Source organism: Echinops telfairi, unplaced genomic scaffold (assembly GCF_000313985.2).
Source record: "Echinops telfairi isolate 266 unplaced genomic scaffold, ASM31398v2 ScPeMD7_18;HRSCAF=68, whole genome shotgun sequence".
NCBI lineage: Eukaryota > Metazoa > Chordata > Mammalia > Afrosoricida > Tenrecidae > Echinops > Echinops telfairi.
This window is the reverse complement of record NW_022103915.1, coordinates 30,292,891-30,316,287: the sequence shown is the minus strand read 5'-3', so window position 1 is coordinate 30,316,287 and position 23,397 is coordinate 30,292,891. Positions and strand designations below refer to the sequence as shown.

The window sequence follows — 23,397 nt, the reverse complement described above, 5'->3', positions numbered from 1 at the left end:
TCTCTAGTTTCTTACAGCCTTTTCCTCCACTCTGCCAGCTTCCTCAATCATGTAAAAACTGTTTGAATTCAAACTACCTTTGACTAGTGCACTTCTCCGAAAGGGCATGCTGGTTCACAGCAACACCAAGTCCATGCCTTCTGGGAGGACCTACAGCTGTCAGTCCTGGGGGAAAAGCTTAGGACTGAAAAGCAAATTGTCCTAACCTTGGACATTAACCCATTCAAGGGGCCTTCAAAAGGTTTGTAGAAAAAGTACAGCCAAAATGGAATGAGACAGAATAGAATTTCCCCACAAATGTTGGGAAGCCCCTTGTAAATGAATTCTAGGCTTTAAAAGCTGTCAGGGCGCCGGAAATGTTTCTCCCTCAAGGAAGCTATCTGTGCCTGAATGTTTTCTCCCGCTGACATTTCTGTCTGTGGGCAGTCCTCCGGCTGACAACACAGTCAAAATTCTTGTTCAGGCTATTAATACAACTTTCTGGGTCCTTCCAACTGTGGCTGGCTACCACGTGGCTGCTGAGAAAACACGGCCTAGAGAATGAAACGCAGCCACCAGCCTGACCAGGTCATACTCTCCACCTGGCATGCCGTTTCCTCCTCTGGCTGTGACAGCGTGGGACCTACCTCCTCATAATTTTTTGCTTCCACTCCATGTTTCATGTCTAGGATCACGAGTTGGTCAGGTATCCGCCCTGTTCCTGAAAAAGAAGTCAAAGGATTCATTGTTCGGAATACTTAAAATTCCGGGAAATCACCCACCTACCCTCCCTCCCCCTTACATTCTCAATAGAGGGAAACAGGCTCAACTCCCTTGCTGCTCCCCCGCTCCCCCCCCCCCCCCCATCCCCACTCAGCTGCAGAAAATTCCTGGCGCTGGCTGAAATCACAGGCAGTCCAGACAAAGCCTCTATCTGTGCAGGGGGCCGGAAAGCAACAAGTACGTGCTCCTGGCAACCATCTGCGAGCGGGCAGGACACAAGACACTGCAGCTGGCCCAGTGCGCAGACGGGAGAGGAGAAGGGGCGAAGGCTTCTGGGAGCAGGAGATGACAAGCGAAAGCCAAATAATCTGAAATTGAGTGGCCTTGGGAGCAAGAGGCACTAGGTACCAAACTGACTGAGGATAATGGTTCCACATCTGGAAAGGCTGTCCTGTCTGATTTTGTGGGGCAGTGATGCTTGGTTAGGATTGCTGGGTATGTGCGAGGCTTAGATTCTTCCTGATACAGAGGTTTTATCCAATATTCCACTTTAATTCAAACATTCTGAGCAATATAAAATCAGTTTCACCAGGTGAGTAAAATTAGGTAGGGCTATCCCAAGCATCCGAACAATCCAGCAGAGGAGCACTGCAAGAGCGCTAGCCTCAGGGATGCGCTAAGAAAGAGAAACGTCCAGTAGGGAAAGCAGGACCCACACAGCAATGTTCCCAGTAGAAACATGACTATCACTGACTACAAAAAAAATCTGCCAGCTGAGCTGCCTATATGAACCTGGGTAGAGAGACTGAGAATTCAGAGTGAGGAAGCAAGGAGACATCAACTCCTGCTGTCTACAACTCTACTCAGGGGAGGGCACCGAGGAAGGCAATGCTTAACGGGATTATGATGCTGAATTGATTGTGTTACCTTCAGAGTAATCATTGAAGTTAGCTTTAAGATTGTGAGATTGTTTGATGTGTGTTTGCAGTGAATAAGCCAAGCGAATAAACATTTCAAATGTGAAAATGTTAAAGAAAAATCTAATAGGGTCATCAAATAGGAGAAAGAGAAAGATCAAAAGAATCTCTCAAAACGGCCCAGCCAGTCCCCTGGAATTCGCGATGGAATCTGGAGGGTGTTTGGGGGAAATACAGTGTCACCAGGTTCTTGAGGCCCGCTGCTGTCAGAGCCCTGGGAGGTTTTCTGAAATGGACGGAAATCATCACAATAACCCCTCGTTAAGAACTCACTGAGCGCAGGAACTGTGCCAGAGAGCTTTAAGGAATACGGTCTTGTCTTGAAATACTTCAGTGGGATCTTAGACATTCATACCCATATGATTACATTAAAAAAGTAAACTATGACAAAATAATTTATGAATTATCAAGGGCTCATGAGGGAGGGGAAAAATGAGGAGCTGATGCTAGGGGCTTAAGTGGAGAGCAGACGTTTTGAGAATGATGAGGGCAATGAATGTACAGATGTGCTTTACACAATGGATGTCTGTATGGATTGTGATAAGAGTCGTATGAGCCCCTAATAAAACGATTAAAACAAAGTAACCCATGAGCTCACTGCCGTCGAGTCCATTTTGACTGCAGGACAGAGTAGAACTGCCTCGTGGGTTTCTGAAGCAGTGACTCTTCACAAGAGTAGAAAGCCTCATCTTCCTCCCCTAGTGGTTTTGAACTGCTGACCCTACAGCTAGAAACTGAACACATAAGCCAAAAGAACGGATCCAGGCTACACTAGCTACAAAGGATGGTCAGCGAAAAGACGGCTGCATTTTCATGCATATGTGAAAACGTTGTGTTCTATAGGCTTTTGCAAACACGCAACCTCTCGCATGTTACTATCTCACTAAGGGTGTGCTGATGTGAAAAATACAGAGTGGACAGGTACCACTGAAGGAGGGGCACCTGCAGGTAGAACCTGGACAACACGTTCTAGGTAGAAGGTGCAGCCTGGTGCAACTGAAATGATCACGGCAGTGAAGCTTTAGATCAGCTGAAAGAGCAGTGGTTTGAATTCACCCAGAGACATCTCAGAAGGGAAGCTTGGCGATCTGATTCTGAGAGTTCCCTGCCACTGAAATCCCTAGGGACGACAGTTGCACGTTGCACCGTGGGGTTGCCACGAGTCAGAATCAACTGCACAGCAACCCACAACAGTGGCAGGTTGCAAAGCCAGTAGAGGACTTCTTTAGGGACTGGTCTCTCCTGACATGTCCAAAGTAAGTAAGACAAAGCCTTGCCATCCTTGTCTCTAAGGAGTATGCTGGCCGTACTTCTTCCAAGACAGAACAGTTTGTCTGTTCAGCAGTGCATTACTTCAATATTCTTCTCCAGCACAATTCGAATGAATCATTTCTTCTTCTGTCTTCCGTATTCACTGTACAACGTTCACATGTGTATGAGGTGATGGGTCAAGGGGCACCTTACCCCTCAAAGTAACCTCCCTGATTTCCAACACTCTAAGGTCTTGTGCAGCACACTTACTCAATGCAACTTTGTCTTTTGATCTGGCTGCTGCATCCATGCGTACTGATTGTGGATCCAAGCAAGACAAAAATCGTTGACAACTTCAACTTTTTCTCCATTGATCATGCAATTACCTGTTGGTCCAGTTGTGAGGAATTTGGTTGGTCTCCTTACATGGAGTCATCATCCATCCTGAAGGCTGCCATCTTTGATCGTCATCGGCAAGTGCTTCAAGTCCTCCTCACTGTCAGCCAGCAAGGTTGTGTCGTCCGCATATGGCAGGTTGTTCGTATATTTTCCTCCAAGTCTGATGCCATGTTCTTCTTCATGGAAGCCAGTTTCTCTGATGATAGGCTCAGCATATCCCGAATAAGTACAGTGGGAGGATACAAACCTTTTTACACACCTTTCCTGATTTTAAACAAGCAGCATCCCCCCCTTGTCCTGTTTGCACAATTGCCTCTTGATCCATGTGCAAGTTCCCAGTGAGCACAATGCAAGGTTCTGGAATTCCCATTCTTCTCAAGGGCTATCTATAGTTTATGATCCATACAGTCCAATGCCTTTGCGGAGTCAACAAAACACAAGTACACATCTTTCTGGTATTCTCTGCTTTCATTCAAGATCCATACAACATCAGCAATGATAGCCCTTGTTCCATGTCCTTTTCTGAATCCAGCCTGAACCTCTGGCAGCTGCTGTAACCACTGTTGGATGTTCTTCAGCAAAATTTTACGTGCATCCGACATCAGTAATATTGTTCTCTAGTGTGAGCATTCTATGGGTCACCTTTCTTTGGAAAGGGTACAAATACGGATCTCTTCCAGTCAGTTGGCCAAGTAGCTGTCGTCCAAAGCTCCTGGCATTCATGAGTGATTCCAGTGCTGCATCAGCTTGTTGGTATTCCACCAATTCCTGGAGCCATGTTTTTGGCTAATGCTTTCATTGTGGCTTGAACTTCTCCCTTCATCATCATTGGATCTTGCTCTTGTGCTACTTCCTGAAACGGTGGAATGTGGACTAGTTCTTTTGGTGCAGTAACTCCGTATTCTTACCATGCTCTTTTCATGCTTTCTGCGTCAGTCAATATTTTGCCAACAGAATCTTGAATAGAACATCCAAGATTATTGAATACTCGATAGGAGTATGACTTAGAATACTGGACCTGGAGGCTTGAATTTTTTCTTTAGCTCTTTCTGTTTAAAATACGCGGAATGTGCTCTTTCTTTTAGGCTTTCTAATTCTAGGCCTTTGCCCATTTCATTATAATATTTGACTTTGTCTTCTTGAGCTGCCTTTTGAAGTTTTCTATTTAGCTCTTTGACGTCATCCTTTCTCCCATTTGCCTTAGCTACTCTACAATGGAGAGCAAGTTTCAGTCTCTTCTGACATCCACTTGGATCTGTTCTTTCTTTCCTCTTAATGACCTATTGCTTTCTTCATGAATGACATCCTCCCACAAAGGCCTTCTGTCATTAGTGTTCAATGTGTCAAATCTTTTCTTGTGATGTTCTCGAAATTCAGGTGGGATAGACTCAAGGTCATATTATGGCTCTCATGGGCTTGCTTTAATTTTCAGCTTCAACCTGAACTTACATATGCACAACTGATGGTCTAACCCACAGTCAACACCTGGTCTGTTTTTTAGCTGCTAATATTGAGCTTCTCCGGTCTTTTCTCAGCCATTTAGTAAATCTGATTTCTGTGTATTTCAGGTGTATAGTTGCTATGAACAAGTCGTTAATCTTGTAAAATTCTTTGGGGTGATCTCCAGCTTTGTTTGCATCACAAACTCCATAATTTCTAATTACTGGTCCGTACTCTTGGTTTCCAACTTTTGATTCCAATCGCTAATAATTATCAATACATCTTGATTGCATGTTTGATCGATTTCAGACTGAAGATGCTAGAAGAATTCTTCAAGTTCTTTAGGACTAGCTTTTGTGGTAGGTGCATAAATCTGAATAACAGTTATGCTGATTGGATTTTCTTATATGTGGATAGATATAATCCTATCACAGCATTGTATTTCATGATTGATTTTGCAATGCCGTTTTTGGACAGTCCTCTTGATTATGTTATTCGCAGCATAGTAAATAAATTGATTTTATGATTAAAAATGGCCAATACCAGCTCATTTCAGCTCACCAATGCCTAAGATATCGATTTTTATGTGTTCCACTTCATTTTTTATGACTTCCAATTTTGCTAGATTCATACTTCACATATTCCAAGTTCCTTTCATAAGCGGAGTTTTGCAGCTGTTTCTCGGTACCTTGAGTGGTGTCACATCAGCAAAGGAAGATCCTGAAGGCTCCCCCACAGGCTCTACTCCATTCACGTCACCATGATCACCCGCACTTTGAGAGATCAGCTCTCCAGCCACATTTGGAGAACCCTCGGACCCAAGAGGCCCATTCTCCGGCACAATCTCGTGACAATGTTTTGCTTCCAATCATTAGGCCTTCAGTATTTGACAGTGCTTGACAGTGGCTACTTCCTCCAAAGTGGGCAGTGGACGCCTTCTTCATGGTCTGTTCTCTATCTGGAAGCTCACTGAAAGGTGTTCGCTTTGAGTGACCCTGCTGGCATTTTACAGGAACCGATCAATAAGGGTAATAATGAGTTTACGGTAAGGAAGCCCAGTACTCCAAAGGGGAGAGTGAGGGCAGACGCACGGCTCAGAGTGTGGGCAACGCTGCTCAATGGGCAGTGTAGACACTGTGACATTAGTATGTGTTGTGCTGTGTGTATTCCCAACAACGAAACAGAAAATTCAAAGAAGAAAACTACGACAGATGTCTTCTGAGGGTCAAACCAACAACACACACACACACACACACACACACACACACACACACCCCACCTAAGAGCCCAATTTTCCCAAATCTGATGTGTAATTCTTATCAAAAGCACTACCCATAAGAGATGCAATGCATAGTCTTATTTTCTCTTTCTCATTGAAAAAAGTTATGAAATCCAAACTCCAAACTCCAAAGGTGCAAGGTATCCTGTTTCCAACAGACACTGCCCCACAATCAGTCGCTTGCCACAGCACAGCATTAGCATTATTCAGGGACAAGTGGAACGGCGAAACCACAGACCTCTGGCTGGTCATCAGAGTCCACACTATCGTCTTTCACTTATAACAGCTCAGCTGACATCATGGCCCTAACAGTCTCCTTCTTTATTAAAAGACCCCATGGTACTGTCTCTTTGGGGCACATTTACCTGACACATAGTAGACTGGGAGTTGGGCTGCTAACCTCAAGGTCAGCAGTTCAAAACGATCAGCTGCTCCACAGGAGAAAGAGGAGGATTTCAACTCCTGTCACATTTACAATTTCACAAAACCACAGGGGCAGTTCTGCTATGCCCGACAGAGTGTCACTGAGTCCCAATGACTAGATGGCAGGCACCGAGTTTGTTTTTTTTGGCAGAAAAGCAATTTAGAAAAAGCAAAAGACAGTCTCTGCCTTCACAGAATTCAAAATATAACTGGGCATGTAAGATGTATACACATTACATTAAAACAACACAAGATATTATTTTTCAATAAACACATCAATTGAACTAGTGATCCAAAATGTCTAACTAAAAACCCAACCAGTAAGTGACAAAAACAGAGGATATCTACAAGTCTGGCTAGACCAGAGGATGTACACTGGTACGGATAGGAACTGGAAACACAGGGAATCCAGGGTGGATGATCCCTTCAGGACCAGTGGTGTGAGTGGCGATACTGGGAGGGTAGAGAGAGAGTGGGTTGAAAAGAGGAAACCGATGACAAGGATCTACATATAACCTCCTCCCTGGGGGACGGACAACAGAAAAGTGGGTGAAGTGAGACGTCGGACAGGGCAAGATATGACAAAATAACAATTTATAAATTATCAAGGGTTCATGAGGGAGCGGGGATTGGGGAGGGAGGAGGACAAAATAAGGAGCTAATGCCAGGGCTTTACATGGAGAGCAAATGTTTTGAGAATGATAAGGGTAACAAATGTACAAATGTGCTTTATACGACTGATATATGTATGGATTGTGATAAGAGTTGTATGAGTCCCCAATAAAATGATTTAAAAAAAAAGAGCATATCACACTTCCTTTGCTGCTTTTGAGACGTTTCAGTGCCTCAAAGCCTTTGCTTTATTTTCCAGCAAAGCCCAAATCAGCACCTGACTTACATTTATCGTCACTGTTTATGTCTCTCAAAAAAACCGTAAGCTTCAGAGTAAGGACTTCTGATTTTAGTCACTCCCACGCACCCCTCACCACCCTGGCACATCAAAAAACACCTACTAGCTATTGCTGAAGGGATCCGTCAGTGAGAACTTAAGGTAGCTAGAATGGCACGCTGTTAACTAAAGGTAAAATCAAGGTCATGTGGGAAGAGGAGCCTCCAGTAAATGAACACACATGACGTGTTTCAAAGGCAGAGTAAACCAGGCTGGCTCAGTCCAATGGGTAGGGCAAAATAAAGCAGGGATGAGACTAAAAAGACCATTAAATGCCCTGATGCCTAAAAATCCCTTCTAGCCCCCAAATCCTATGCTTCTGGGTTTCACTCTATACAATAGGTACGTAACTACCACGAGAAGGGGGCTGACATGATGAAAAACGTGTTTTAGGAGGTAAATCCGATAGCAATGTTTGGATAGAGTCAAAGTGGGGATGTCAGTTAGGAAACTAATGGCATGCCCCATGACTTTCAACATCAGCTAGTTGATCTGCTGTTTGGACACTTCCTGGGAATTTGTCAGCGACACTGGCCAAGGTGTCTGCTCTTCCTCAATGATCACATAGTGAACCAGAGCTTTAAACCAGTTTGAACGGCTTCAAGTACAGCTGGTCCTGCAAAACTGGAACAAATCCAAATTTGTAAAATGCAGGTGTACAGGGATGATACCAGAACAAGAAAAACGGTAGCCTCACAAGAGGTCACCGTGAGCTGCTTGGGAGTCTGAGGTTGGACGACTGGCCAGGACGTGGAGAACGCAAGCATTCAAGGCAGCATGGCCAGCTGCCATCTGTGAGCAGGGCATTGGTATTTCCAACTCCACTGGTCAAGAGATTTGAGTGCTACACAATGTGCATGCTGCCATGTGCCTCCTAAGAAAATTATGTTTCTAGCAGAACGTTGACCTGCAATTTTTCCCATTCCAGTACACTCACATTTTACAAATTCTGGTCCATTCTGGTTTCACTTTGTTGCTCATAACTGAACCGGGAACAACTAGTTCAAAGCCTGTTCTGAACGCCATAAAGCTACAATAGCCACAAATCCCTTGGCTATCATATGGGCAGAGCGTAAGAATAATATCAAATGGAGGCAAGGAGAGCAAAAGTTAGATGCTGTTAAAATTCCAAGATCCAGTCATGTCTAATAGCCAGCCACATCACATGAACTTCCTGGTTTAGAGTCAAACTGGCCTTTCTATCCTTTTTCTTTCAGCAAGTTTGAGCTTTTTTTTAAAAACTAGGGGCTCATACAACTCTTATCACAATCCATACATACACCAATTGTGTAAAACACATTTGTACATTTATTGCCCTCATCATTCTCAAAACATCTCCTCTCCACCTAAGCCCCTGGCATCAGCTCCTCATTTTTTCCCCTCCCTCCCCGTTCCCCCTCCCCTCATGAACCTTTGATAGTTTATAAATTATTATTTTGTCTGAGCTATTTCTTTGATGTGCACTGCAGTCCAAAAGGATCTCAACTAATAGACACTGCACACAACTCTCAGGGCCTACTGTCCTTGAAGCTAAAGACTAGGAAATGCAAACTCTTTGCTTTTCTACTCACTCCTGAGCACAGAAGCCTCCATGAAATCAATCAGTGTGAAAGTTACTGTGGGATCTTTGCCGGGAGATGCATGGAAGAACCCACGTCAAGGTGTCAGGATGAGGGCACGGCAAGCACCCAGGAGACCACAGCTGCTTCTGACTTGGCCCCGTGTGGTTTGTCAGACCCAATTTCTAATCCCTGAGAGACCATGTCGCGCACAAGGAAATACACTATTTCCCAATATCTAAACCAAATTCAACTCTAGGATTCAGTGCTAGCCGATCACCAAACCCAAAACCAAACTCACCGCCATTGAATGATGCTGATACATAGCGACGCGATAGGGCAGGGTAGAACTAACCCTGATAGTTTGAGACTGTAACTCTTTATGGGAGTAGAAAGTCTTGTCTTTCTGCCATGGAGTAGCTGGTGGTTTTGAACTGTTGACTTTGTGGTCAGCAGCCCAACACGTACTACTAAGCCACCAGGGCTCCTTTAGTAGCTATCACAGCATTCAAGAGAGGCATCCTCCTGCACACTTCATGAGCCAGCTTTCACTTATGTGTGCGAGCTTCAGCAAATAACCAGTTCCTCCTGCCAAACCGAGAAAGGAAGCCAGGCCCTGACTTCAGAGGGCACTACAGTGGTGAGAAGATGCTTGGTCCAGGAGAAACACTGCCTACTTACCCTTGCTCTCAAAACACACTTCAAACATGTCATAATCTTCCGTGGTAAAGGCAAATTTCCCCTTGGTTGCATCCTCCTTGGAGTACAGGATATGGCCAGCAGAATCTGTGATCTAAAATGAAAAACAGGCAGCAAATGACACTTGGGAAGGAACTTTCACGGGAGATGTGGAAGGACCTAGAAAAGATATTCCTCATTCTGGTGATGAGGTTCCCACCGAACCCAAAGATAGGAGCTGGATCAGAAGATGAAACCCAAATACAGCCTATTCTCCTTATTGAAACAGCCTCTTCACATTCCAGACTACAATCTGGTGCCGCTAAAGGATGTCTCACCATAGCAGAACATTGACACAGCCAATGTACCACGTTATATAATTGAGTTTACTGGCAAAAATCTCACTTTACAGACTGTAGACTAGTATTACTCTCTATAAAGAGACATATCACAAAAATGTAAATTACCAAAGTAATATACGAGGGCAAATGATACCTAAGAGTACATTCCTTCTATCAAATGAAATCTTGTTAGGTGGGGGAAGGGGTGGGGAAGTAGACCCCTGATGTCAGGTAGGGCACGTGCAGAGGAGAAAATCGGAGAGGGCTATTTCTGCAAATGGCATGCTAATGTGTCACTGGCTGCAAGGGATAGGAGTGAAGCCTGGGGTGGGGGTGAGCATCTCTGGCCTCCACAAATGCTCATTCATTTTTTTGGTGCTTGGCTTTACATCTCCAAACATAAACTGCTCCACTCCTGAGACAGCCTGTGAGCATAGACGAAGTGCACACGGCGGGTAAGCCTCATACAAAGCAAGGCAATGACACGGGAACTTAACACACTGGCTGGCCATCAGGCTGCTTTTCTAGGCCACGTGGCTGTTAGGAGGCATACTTCCTGACCCAGGGAGCCACCCTGCAATGTAGAACAAAAAAATAGTCCTGTTACACCCTGAGGTACTACTGGGCCTGGGGAATTAGGGTCTTAGTCTGGAGGCACCAAGATCTACCAGTATAACATAATTCACAAAGACAATGTTCTACATCCTACTTTGGTGACCAAAGACTGGGTTCTTAACTTGTGAGCAGCCACGTAAGGTACAGCTTGATATCTTCTGTCCAGAGGCAGGAACTAGATGATGCCAGGCTACCACTACTAACTGCTCTGAAAGGACCACATTAGAAGGTCGTGGATAGAATGGGAGAAAATGTGGCAGAGAGAACTCAAAATCATCAGAGACCAGGCTTACTGTTCAGATAGGCTGGGCGGAACTGGGACCATTTGCTTTTTGGCCTAACCAAGTCCTGCAGGTTTTACTTTCTTAAAATCCCTCTAATCTGCCCCTGGGTGGCACAGTTAGCATTCATCTATTAATTGAAAGGTGGTGCTTTGAACTCATCCAGTAGAGTTATAAATGTTAATTGTCTTCTGCTATCTAGCTTGATTCATTCACTCATTCATTCAGGCATTCAGCATTTAAAAGAGCCAGGGAGCCCTGGTGGCATAGTGGGTTACCTGTTGGACTGATAACCACAAGATCAGAAGTTCAAAACCATCAGCCGCTTTTCTAGAGCAAAAATAAGGCTTTCCACTCCCATCAAGAGTTACTGTTTCATTGTGAATGAGGGGGAATGTGGAGTGGAGACCCAAAGACCATCTGTAGTCAACTGGACATCCCCTTACAGAAGGGTCACAGGGAGGACATACGCCAGTTAGGGTTAGTGTGCAGTATAGCACTGATGAAGCATACCCTTTCTTCTAGTTCTTTAATGCTTCCTCCCACTCCCACCCCCACTATCATGATCCCAATTCTACCTTGAAAGTCTGGCTAGACCAGAGGATGTACTACACTGGTACAGATAGGAACTGGAAACACAGGGAATCCAGGGTGGATGATCCCTTCAGGGCCAGTGGTGTGAGTGGCGATACTGGGAGGGTAAAGGGAGGGTGAGTTGGAAAAGGCGAACCGATGACAAGGATCTACATGTGACCTCCTCCCTGGGGGATGGACAACAGAAAAGTGGGTGAAGGGAGACGTCGGACAGGGAAAGATATGACAAAATAATAATTTATAAATTATTAAGAGTTCATGAGGGAGGGGGAGCAGGGAGGGAGGGGAAAAAATGAGCTGATGCCAGGGGCTTAGGCAATTGTTTTGAGAATGATGAGGGCAATGAATGTACAAATGTGCTTTACACAATTGATATATATGGATTGTGATAAGAGTTGTATGATCCCCTAATAAAACGATAAAAAAACACAACCAATGGCGAATACTTATCGAAGGAACCCTGGTGCTGTGCTGGTTATGCGTCAGGCTGCTAACCACAAGGTCAGCAGTTTGAAGCCACCAAACAAGGCTGTCTAATCCCACAGAGTTACTGTCTTGGAGACTCACAGGGACAGTCCCACCCTGTTCTTTAGGGTCCCTATGAGTCAGAACTGACTCCATGGCAGTGAGTTTGGTTGAGTTGAATACTAAACGAACACTTACAAAGTATCAAATTTCCTGCCAAGTGCTTTAGTACATTTCAAATGTTTCCTCCATAGAACCACAGAAGCCTGGCTGCTAATGGAAAGGCCAGGGGTTCAAACGCAGCAGCTGCTCCTCCACAAGAGAACAATGTGGCAGGTGTCCTTTGGGTCTCTCCTAGTCAAAACTGACTCAGTGGCAAAAGGGTCGTAACCCTACACAGGAGCACGAGTGGTGCAGTGGTTACGTGGTCGGCTGCTAACTGAAAGGTTGGCGGTTCAAACATACCAGCTGATCCAAGGGAGAAAGATGAAGGAGTCAGCTCCTGTAAGGAGCACAGCCAATGAAAACCCCATGGAGGCAGTTCTACTTTGCCCAATAGGGTAGCTGTGAGTGGGGACTCACTTGTTGGCAATATGTTTGGATTTGTTATAACATTATAGGTAAAAACTATTATTTCCTTCAAGGTCCAGAAGGGAAAACCAAGGCACACAGTTAAGTGGCTAGAGTTAGCGGCCAGATCATGCACAGCTCCAACAGCATGCCAGGCCATTTGAATTTCACTCAGGTTAAGGAGAGGTAATAAAGCATCTGGTACGTGACAGGAAGGTGACTCAATTGGCAATGTAGTAAGAGGAATCTGACAGTACGTGGAAGACAGACTGCAGACAATCTTTAGGAGATAAGAAACAGGGTAGGGCACTACTCTAGAAGGGGACTCGGAGGGCCTTGGGAATGAAGATACAGTGACAGATTAACCGCTTGCTAATCCAACTCATGGTGACCCTGTGTTATTACCGAGAACGCAGCGCCACATTGTCTTCCGGGCTGCAATTTTTACAAAAGCAGGTCTCCAGGACTCTCTTCCTCACCTCTGCTGGATGAGTGCAAAGCGCCAACCTTTCAGTTAGTAGATGGATGCCAAGTGTGCCACCCAGGGGTAGATTAGAAGGATTTTAAGAAAGCAGACCCTACAGGACTTGTTTAGGCTCAAAAGCAAATGGTCCCAGTCTCAAAGGAGAAAGACGTTGAGTCTAATGAGCAGTGTGAGTCCACAGGGAATGCTGGAAGAGGAGGCCAACTGGAGAGGCTAAGCCTGTCTCAGGAAGAAGCCAATGGCGAACATGTGCTCCAAACTTTAGCTCATGCAATTTTCAAAAGAAACTAGAGTTTACCTTTTATTTGACGTTTCCTAATTCTAAATGCCTGCAACAAATCCCAACATAGAAGAAAAGCAAAACAAACCTCAAGCCCAAAGAAAGCACATCAATAAAGCCATCCTTCTGGGACCCGATTTCTGACCTCTGCATAGGGCAGGAAGAAGGCCAACGAAGACCACACAGAACAACTGCTGAGCAGCACCGAAATCTCAGCTGAGGTCATGAGTCAGGGCTTCTAGTGACAGCACTTCGCAGCCGGGACACAGAAGAAAAACAAGGCATGTGTATTAGCTGGTGTAAGCTTAGGATTCTGCCACTGGGCGCTATACTGAAGGGGATTACAGAATCATACGATTTACTAAACCTACTCTTTAATCTCAAAAACAATCTCATCTAGGCCAGCCTTTTTTGTCCCCAATTTACTGATGAGGAAACTTAGTAACCTGTCCATTGTTATAGTTAATAATAAATTGGGATATGTAGATCTGAGCCAGACAGTCTAAAATCTATGCTCTTTCCATGTACCATGTAGTCTCCTCCAGAAGGAATATCTGCCAAAAGTGGGATGGTAGAAGTTTAAGGAAGAAGGAAGTATCTAATGGATTATTCGGAGCATGCTTGAGAGGAGAGCCCTCTCCAGTGGGACCTGGGAACTGCTCAGTGTGCATTCTCCACCTTAAGAGACTAGCAGGAGGGCAGAGAGAAGCTGTAGAGTCGACAACAGCTAAACCATCTGCAGGGGGAAATTTAGCTCTGAAGATTCCGAAAGGGCTCTTGCTTATGTGATACTTTCTCTGAAGCAGCAACTAAAGACAAACAAACAAACATAAAAGATTACTCCCTGGAATAAAATACAGATATTAATACAAAAACATGACGGGGGGCTCACTTATCTATAGCAAGAAATTGATTTGAGAGCCATGTGGCAAGCCAATGGGTAGAGATCCATATGTGTGTCCATTCTAAAGCAAGGTGATCCAGTGCAATACATAAATTATCAAACAATATCATTAATACAGTGGTTATGCATTGGGTTACTAACTGCAAGGTCAGCAGTTCAAAATCAACAGACAATGCATGGGAGAAATATAGGGCTTTTTATTCCCATGAACAGTCTCAGAAATGTACAGGGGCAATGCTACCCTGTCCTACAGGGTTGCGATGAGTTGGCATCGACTCGATGGCAGTGAGGTTTTTTATCATCAATATCACACACAAATAGAATTTTACTGACGTTAATTAAAAAACCATCAGGGAACTGTCGGAAATTCAAGTCCGATTCAGAAGAAGACATGAATGGGGCACCATCAATACTGGTGTCAGATGGATCTCGGCTGAAAGTAGAGAAGAATACCAGACAGATGTTTACCTGTGTTTCCCTGACGGTGCAAAAACATTGAACTATGTAGATCATAACAAATTATGGATAACACTGTGAAGAACAGGAATTCCAGAGTACTTGACTGTACTCACAAAAAACCTAAACACGGTCAAGAGGCAGTCAATGAAACAAAACACGGGGGAATTACACGGCTTAAAATCAGAAACAATGTGTGCAGAGGTTGCAATCTTTTATACTTATGCAATGTGGGTGCTAAGCAACTGATCTAAGAAATTGTACTGTGTGAAGCACTCTGAATCAGGATCAGAGGAAGGCTCGTTAACAAGCTGTGATATGCAGGGAACAGCGGGCTGGGGACAGAGAAGAGAATTTGAAGTCCTTATTGCTGAAGAGCACAGACTGCAGCCTTCAGGATGGACTAAAACTCAACCAGAAGAAAAAAATCCTCACAACTAGATCCATAAGAAACATCACAATACACGAAGAAAAGACTGCAAGTTGCTGAGGATTTTATTTTATTTCGATTTACAATCAACTCCCATGGAAGCAGCAGTCATGAAATCAAACAACATATCGCACTGGGCAAACCCACTGCACGAGACCTCTTTATAACATTCAAAAGCACAGGTGTCAGTTTGTGGGCTAAGGGACACCTGACCCAACCTGTAGTATTTTAATCACCTCACATACATGTGACAGTTAGACAATGAATAAGGAAGATGGAAGAATTAATGCCGATGAATTATGGAATTGGCCAAGAATATTAAATATGCCATGGGCACTAAAATTTTAAAAAAGAGCCCTTTCTTGGAAGAGTATAGGCAGAACGCTCTTTAGAAGCAGGACAGCACTCCGTGTTGGAATCGACCCAGTGGCAGTGGGCTTGGCTTGGTCAGTGATCTAAAGGAGCCCTTGCTGCTGGTGCAGTGGTTCGTAACCAAAAGGTGGGCCGTTTGAACCCCCCAGCTGCTCCGTGAGAGAAGGAGGTGGAGATGACACCCTGGGAAACCCTGTGGAGTGGTGCTCATCTGGCACTTAGGAATCAAGTCACAGACAACACAGAAACAGTACAGGGTGAATTGGGAAATCAGTAAGTTTTCAGATTCTCTCACTGCAATAGTTCAATTCTTAAAAGAGAAGGCAAATCTTACAGATCTCCAGAAATGCTTCCATGTAAATGAAACCAGTGGAGGACCATAGGAACTAAGTGTCCTGGGTGGAGGGCTCACAGAATTTCCCATTCCCACCCTCCAGAAGGAAAGAGGCCTGGTCACTGGCCTAGCACAAACACCTCAGCCAAACAAGGTGTACCTGATTTGGCACACATTCATCCAACTAATTTATATGCAGGAAGAACCAATTATGGTTTCTATATAGTCTCCTAAAATAGTGAGAATACGTCCTTTTAAAAAAAAATTAAGAACAGGCACCACTGGATAGCAAAAATTCTTCACTGAATACTTTGAAAAATGAATGAAGACCCCTGATATATTCAATCCACACCTCCAACTGTTACTCAGAAGGTGGGGAAATAGTTCAAATTATCCTCTTTCACAATGTACTGAATCACGATCCTGAAAGACCCACATGCTTTCTTTGGTCCCCCTACAATATCTGTATAATTGTTAGACTCCTTCTAGAGTCCCATGCGTTATAAGCGCTTCACTGACCCAGCAAATCTACACTGCACCCTATATCTTTGACCAACTTGAAAGTTACCCCTAAAATAGTGTGCGGTGATGCTCACAGTTCCCTCAGGGTTCTGTGTATATGTGTATGCTATATAACCTTCAGCTGACATAAATCCATAAACACTGCATATTTAGAAATCCAGGCAAGCAACTGGACAAGTTGCACTTACTCACACTCCTATCAATTGTTAGGCATTCTAGCAGAGCCTAGAATTTTCCTGAAACCCAGCAGGCTTTTCCATTTATTCATATGCCTTTGCAGCTATTTAGGAGCCAAGCCATTGATCCTTCCAAAGAAATAAATAGCACTCCCCCCAAAACAAAACAAAATCATTACATAAACCAGCAGGTAGCTAAAATTAGGGAACCAGAAACTGGGCCAAGCACAGTGACTAACCAGAGCTGGCAAAATCTAATAGGCTGAAATAATGGTTTTTAATTTCCTTTAATTAAAATGTTCCAATTACAGATCACCTTAGAAGGTCAGCTTGCTTCTCAAGCTTTGGGAAACTATTCTTTTTTCTTCTTTAACCGAACTTGAAAAACATGCTAAGTAATTGCTTTTGTCTACTAAAACAGGCACACCCTTGAAGGATTCTTTCCTTCCTTTCAATCATTAAAGAAATACTTAATGATATTTACCAAGAAGCCCTTTAATAATTGAACAACGGCAATATCAAGCCATAAGCTCTGCCCTTATGACATCAACGGATGGGAAGTAATAAAGATCTGCTTCTAGATAACTTCTGATGAAAAGCAAAGTTCACAACCTAAAAGTAGGGAGGAAGGTGTTAATTGTCTATGCAGAGTAGCTGTGTCAAGAATTTGTGAATCCTGCACAGAAACTGTCAAATAAGGGAGAACGCAGGTCAGTGGGACAAACACACACCTCCTTTAGAGCGGAAGCTTTTTGGAACACTGGAGGCAGTGGTGGCAAACAGTTCTGGTAGGTCCTGCTCTGGAAGGCAGCCCCATTCTTTTACCAACACTTTCAGGTGCTGCCCTAGCTCCTTCAAAGAGCTCTCAAATGGCCACTGGGCAAAGAGCAAAGAGGAAAAAAAGCAGAAGAAACACACAGGTGCTATTGCCAAGAACTTGAACTGAGCAAATGGTATCTACACAATACATTTGCCTCTACTTTGAAAGACTAAAGAGAAACACAATGGATTCCACATCTTTTTCTTTTTTTTTTTTTCTGAAGAAAGCCCAAGAATTTATCTTTAGGGACAATTTTCCTGGAACTAAACACAAACCACAATTTATCAGGAAGTTCTGGCCTTGAAAAAGGCCTGTGAACAATATTTGATCCCTTAGTTTCAACCACGGTCTTTGCTCAACAAATACTTTTCAACGGTGGGTTTTAGGTGACCCTCCAAGAGGGTGCAGGGCATGACCTAGTACAGAGGTGGAGCCTGTGGCCCAGTTCTCAGCCATAGCTCACCACACTCCCATCTCTCCATCCTTGCCCTGCAGGCCGCTCTCTGCGGCTCACTCAATCCCCAGCCTCACTCTAAAGGCTACATAGGACTATTCAGGACCCTTGCTATTACCAGTTATAGTTGGGGGGCCGGGGAGGGGGCTTGCTAGAAAAAGAGGTCTTAAAAAAAATACCATCTAATCAAGATAGAAACAACCCAAATATCTGTCAACAGGTGAATGGATAAACAAAATGTGGTCTAGCCACACTGCGGAACATTACTCAGCCATGAAAAGACATGAGGTCCTGACACATGCCACAACATGGACTGATGGAGAAAACCGTATGCAGTGTTAAGGAAAACGATGACCCTGTGAGACACTTCATGACATGGATGGAGGAAGGACATGATGCTCAGTGAAGTGCATCAATCACAAAAGGGCAAATACTGCAGGAGACCACTGTATTAAAGGGGAAAAAAATCAAGGAAAATATTTGTCTACCAAAATAAACAGACTTAAATGGTTATCGGGGTGGAAGGGAGGAGGGAGGAGAGGAGAAGCAATGGGCTTGAGGGTCGACAGGTGTTAGCTAAGGTAAAACCACAAAACAAAACAAAACAAAATGCACCTCAATTGGATCAATTCTGACCCATAGCGACCCTATAGGACAGCACAGAACTGCCCCTGTGGGTTTCCAAGACTGAAACTCTTTTTTTGGGGGGGTGGGGGGGTAGACTGTAACTGAAACTCTTTATGAGCAGAGAGCCTTGTTTTTCTACCACAGAACAGTTGGTGGTTTTGAACTGCTGACTTTGCAGACTTTGTGGTTAGAAGTTCAACACATAACCACTATGCCATCAGATCTCCAGCTAAGAAGAATGGGAAGAAAAGAGAAAAGGACAAAAGAAAAAGATGAGGAGCAGGTAGGAGATAAGGCAAGCTATTAAGAGGTTGGATAAGTTGTTTAAACATTTTTTGCATACGAAAACGATCATCTAAAATGTAACCCACCATTAAGTCACACTGAAACCAAATTCACTGCTATCAAATATATTTCCACGCATAACTACCCTACAGGACCCTCAAGGCTGTTCCTTGGGTTCCTAAGACTTTGCATCTTAACAAGAGCAGTCTCTCATCTTTCTCCTGTGGAGCAGTTGATGGGTTCAAACTGCTGACCTTATGTTTAGCAGTTCAGTGCATACCCCACCCACTATGCTACCAGGGCTCCTTAATTTACAATAAAAGTTAAAAATAGAAGAAGAAAGCAGTATGCTGAGGGCAATACATGAGATACAAAAGGACAACTATTGTATGACCCTACTTATATGAAACATCTAGAAAGGCAAGTATGTAGAGTCAAAAGTGTACTAGTAGTTTACAGGGAGTGGGGAGAATAAGGGTCCTGAGTTTCTGGAAAGAGATAATGGAGATAGTTTGCACAACACGGTAAACACAATGTTGCTGCACTGCACATGTCAAAAAATATCAAAATGGCCAACGTTTTGTTGTAAGTCATTGCATAATAACAAAAAAATAAAAATAAAACAACCTACCCAGCTCTTAGCTACTAAAACTCTTCTCCAATAAAGGACTCTGGGCTCCTTTGGAAAATGATTGAGCCCAAGGGCTGGGGCAGGAGATATGTAAGATGAGCCCGGAGCACCTTCTGGTGTCAGAGAGTAAAGATGTGCTTTAAAAAAGAGGGGGCGGGGAAAGCCTACAGATATAAATAAATGACTGAATAAGTATAAATAAGTGTATGTAGAAGTGGGGTGAGGTGGGAGGTGGATGAGACAAGTCTCCCCACAGAAGAATTCCAAATAATTTATGTGGGTGTTCTGGCCTTTAAGAAGGGGAAGCAGAACTTCCCAAATGAGATAGTTAAGGTTTATTGTGCCAGCCTGGCCGATAAACACATATGGGGTTAACTGAAGGGCAGAGAGATAAATGACTCGCCTTTCTAGTTCTTGGGTCTATTGTTTTAAGATGGTCGGACCAGGGTGCAGCTGCCTTAGCCAGGTCCCTGCTTCAGCTGGCAAGGCTCACTTCCTGCAAGATATCCCTGAGGAGAAGCCACATGGACCTACCCCAATGCAGCCCTGGGTGCTGGAGCACCCGTGTGGAGACCCCTGCCAGCGCTGAGATGCTTACACGTTCACTGATTTGGCTTTCCTCCTGCAGTCGGCAGCATAGTGTGTGTTTTGTGAGATGGAGGAGGACTTTGTGGACTGGTGTCAGACATATAGGCTAATGTTGGAAATCTGGGCTTGGGCAGCACTGGGTTGGGATGTTTTCTTGATGTGCACTTACACTTTATATAAAACTCTCTCTTATACATATGAGTTTCTGTGGATTTGTTTCTCTAAAGTACCCAGACTAACACACCAAAACATGGAATTCCATTCTAATCAAGAGAAAAACACCACACAAGTGCCAATTAGGAGCATTTAAAAAGACAGCTGGTCAATCCTCCTTAACATGTCAAAGTCATCACACAAGAAGCAAGCCTAACACCTTGCCCGCAGTCTAGACAAACCCAAGGAGAGAGAACAGCTAAATATCGTGTGGGATATGAAGTTAAAAACTAAGGAAATCTAAATCAAGTAGGGACTTTGGTGGAACATACAGTTTCAATATTATCTCATCGTTTCTTGTGAAATATTATTTCATTTGTTGAAGGGGCTGCAAAAAGCTCATGGAAAAGTTTCATTGTCTTTTCATCCATTTCCCCTCCTAACTTTTTGAAGCATCTTCAGATATTAATCTAAGATATTAATGATAGGGGCATGTAGGTGAAGGATATAAAGAAACTTGATACTACCTCCACCAGTTTTTCCCTGTAAATCTAAAATGGTTCTAAAATAAAAAGTTTAGTAAAACAAAGAATGGAATCAACCCCGCCCCCACCCCCACCTTCAGACTCAACCACGTGGTTCCCTGGTAGAGTTCTGGCCTTCCACTGCCTGCCAATGAACCTCACGGGTAACCACCACCACCCACCCACCAGCTGCGGCTTACACATTGCTATGATGCAGAGTAGGTTCCTGTGTCACTTCTAGACTGGGGCAGAGAAGGAAGGCCCGGTAATGTGCTTCTGAAAAACAGCCAGGGAAAGCCTTACAGACCTCAACAGTTGGTGCACAGGCCTCATGGGGAGGGTGAGGGCCACGCAGCGTTCCTGCCCACAGTGTGTGGGGCTGCCATGAGCTGAGGCCCAACCCGACAGCAGCCGACACCTTCATGACAGAACCAAGGAAGCAAACCCACACTTCCACAGGCGCTCCACGCCACAGCTACAAACCGGCATCTCCTACTTCAGATCCCCGGTCAGTCTGCGGTATTAAAGTACTGGGGTACATGACAGGTCTGTGCTGAAAGCTATGCTACCACTATTTCAAATACCAAAGGTCACCATGGTAGACACGGTTTCAGTGGAATTTACAGACTAAGACAGACTAGGAAGAAAGACCTGGAAATCTCCTTTCAAAAATAGCCAGTAAAACCCCTAAAGCAGTGGTGCTCCACCTCCCTAATGCCATGAGCCTTTCACAGTGCCTCATGTGGTGGTGACCCCCAGCCATACCATTATTTTCATTGCTACTTCATCACTGTCATTTTGCTACTGTGATGAATCGGGCGACCCCTGAAAGGGTCATTTGACCCCCAAAAGGATCGGAACCCACAGGTTGAGAACGGCTGCCCTGAAGGATTACAACAGACTATGCTGTTTGCTACAGTGCCAGCAGATGAGTTGCCTGGGCTGGAAGACACTCCACGTACACAGAGCTGGAATGATGGAGCCTCCCAATGATGGCAGAGGACCGTGCACCACCCCAGTCTGTGGTACAGGGGACACCAGGAGTTGGCCAACTTGATGTCCACTAACACCACACGTGATTTTAAAGATACCTGTCAACTCTGTAGCTCCTGAATGGCTAAGTCAGGCACTCCTAAGCAGCAGGTCCTTCGAAGAAGCTCCAGATGCTGACTAAACATGGCCCGTCCTTTTCTTACTTTGAGGAACAAGGAAGGTTCAACAATCAGACCCATTGGTTGGTGCTCAAATCACAGTCCTGCCGCTGAACTGTGTTCCTTAACCTCTCTGTGCCTCAATTGTAAAATAAGAATAAGAATTATATTTCATAACGTTAATGTGAGGATTAAATTTAATACAAAGAGCCAGAAATAGCTTTGGCATACAGCAAGCAGCCAATGTCACTGTTCTTTTGTCAGCATTGGTGCTATTAAGATAACTGCTGTGGTAACTCAGGAACACATAAGCATTTGAGTCACTAACCATATTGCCACCCTACCAGTGTTAATGGACGGCAAGCGTCTACAGTATTCTACAGCGAGGGAAACCAGGAGGCTGCATGGTTGCTGCACGGAAACCAAAAGGGCAGAGAGGGAAATAAGTTCTCAGGGAGCCAACAAAATGCCTCCCAGAGCAGGTATTCACCCAATAATACTTTTAGCTGGGCACAAGGACGTGTAAGGAATCCAAGATGGGCCCCAGGGTGGCCAGCGTGCAGTTTTTAATGCAACGAACACTAACTGCAAGAGGATCCAACATTAGATGTGGGTGGGGGTGGGAACAGAGGACTGTGTGTGCCGAGATGATGACTGGAGTGGTGTGTCCATGCGCTTCGTTTGGTAAGAATTTACAAGCCAAAATTGGGGTTTACAGCTCGAAAACTATGAGGAGAGCGAAAGAAAAAGCAGCAGCATACAAAATCACCCGAGATGCTGTAGTAGTTTTAGACTAGACACCAGTAAAGGAAACCCTTTCGAGAACATGCCACAAGTCATTCCGGCAGCTCAGGCAGGAAGTACGCTGGTGACTGAAAGCCCATTTCAAGGGCGTACGGTGACTTTACCCAGCTCTTTCAAAGAAGAGCAAGTACAGGGTCTTCTGATGACGTTCCTGAAATCTAAAGATCACACCTAGATTTCACCTCAGAACAAAGTCAGTTTCAGAAGTGCCAGGAGTAGCATTTAGCAACATTCCTTTCTGTCCAATTGCCTACACAATTCAGCAAAGGCACAATATTGCTGCTGAAATACGACCAAGGAAAAGAGGCTGCAGGTGTCGAAAACTGAAAGTGGAAAATTTCCAGGCACAGATAGGGCAATGGGGTAGATAACCCTCTTCCTGCTTCCACCAGCACTTGCCACGTTAACTTACCACAGGCAGGCGGCATGCCTGACGAAGGGAATGCGGGTGGGAAGGAGAAAAGTGAGAAAAGAGAGGGGAAGGGAGGAGAATGAGAGAGAAAGGCTAGCTGCCGTCCTGACAATACTACAGCGGGGGTGAAGCCAGATCAAATGTTTTTTTTTCATACTGTTCCCAAGTTATTTACGGTAAGACCTTCAGCATGGCTCTTTTAGGCACAAGCACAGCCTTGTTCTTTCTTAACAACTAGTCCCTTGATTTCCCACACGGTGATGCTGAACAATTAGGCTGGGGGCACAGGATAAAGCGGATGACATCAACCTTCCTCAACTCAGAGGCTTGTTTGGAAGCCCTAACTCTGGTGGGTGGCCAACTGGCTGACGTCACAGAGGGCTCTACTGTCTGTGCAGGCACGGACAGCAGCTCGCCCTCAGCCACCAGCTGGCAATTCAGTCAAGAAAGAGCACCGTTTGGGGGGG

At 44.5% G+C, this 23,397-nt stretch overlaps 1 protein-coding gene across 1 annotated transcript in view; it reads right to left on the bottom strand.

Moving 5' to 3' along the window:
• TMED10 (transmembrane p24 trafficking protein 10) overlaps nucleotides 1–23,397 on the bottom strand; it is a 40,930-nt gene that overhangs the window by 10,698 nt on the left and 6,835 nt on the right. The window contains exons 2-3 of the mRNA XM_004698719.3: nucleotides 9,661–9,772; nucleotides 627–700 (exon numbers count right to left, since the gene is read on the bottom strand). Coding sequence (XP_004698776.1) covers nucleotides 627–700; nucleotides 9,661–9,772 — 186 coding nt within the window. The remainder of the gene's footprint in view (nucleotides 1–626; nucleotides 701–9,660; nucleotides 9,773–23,397) is intronic.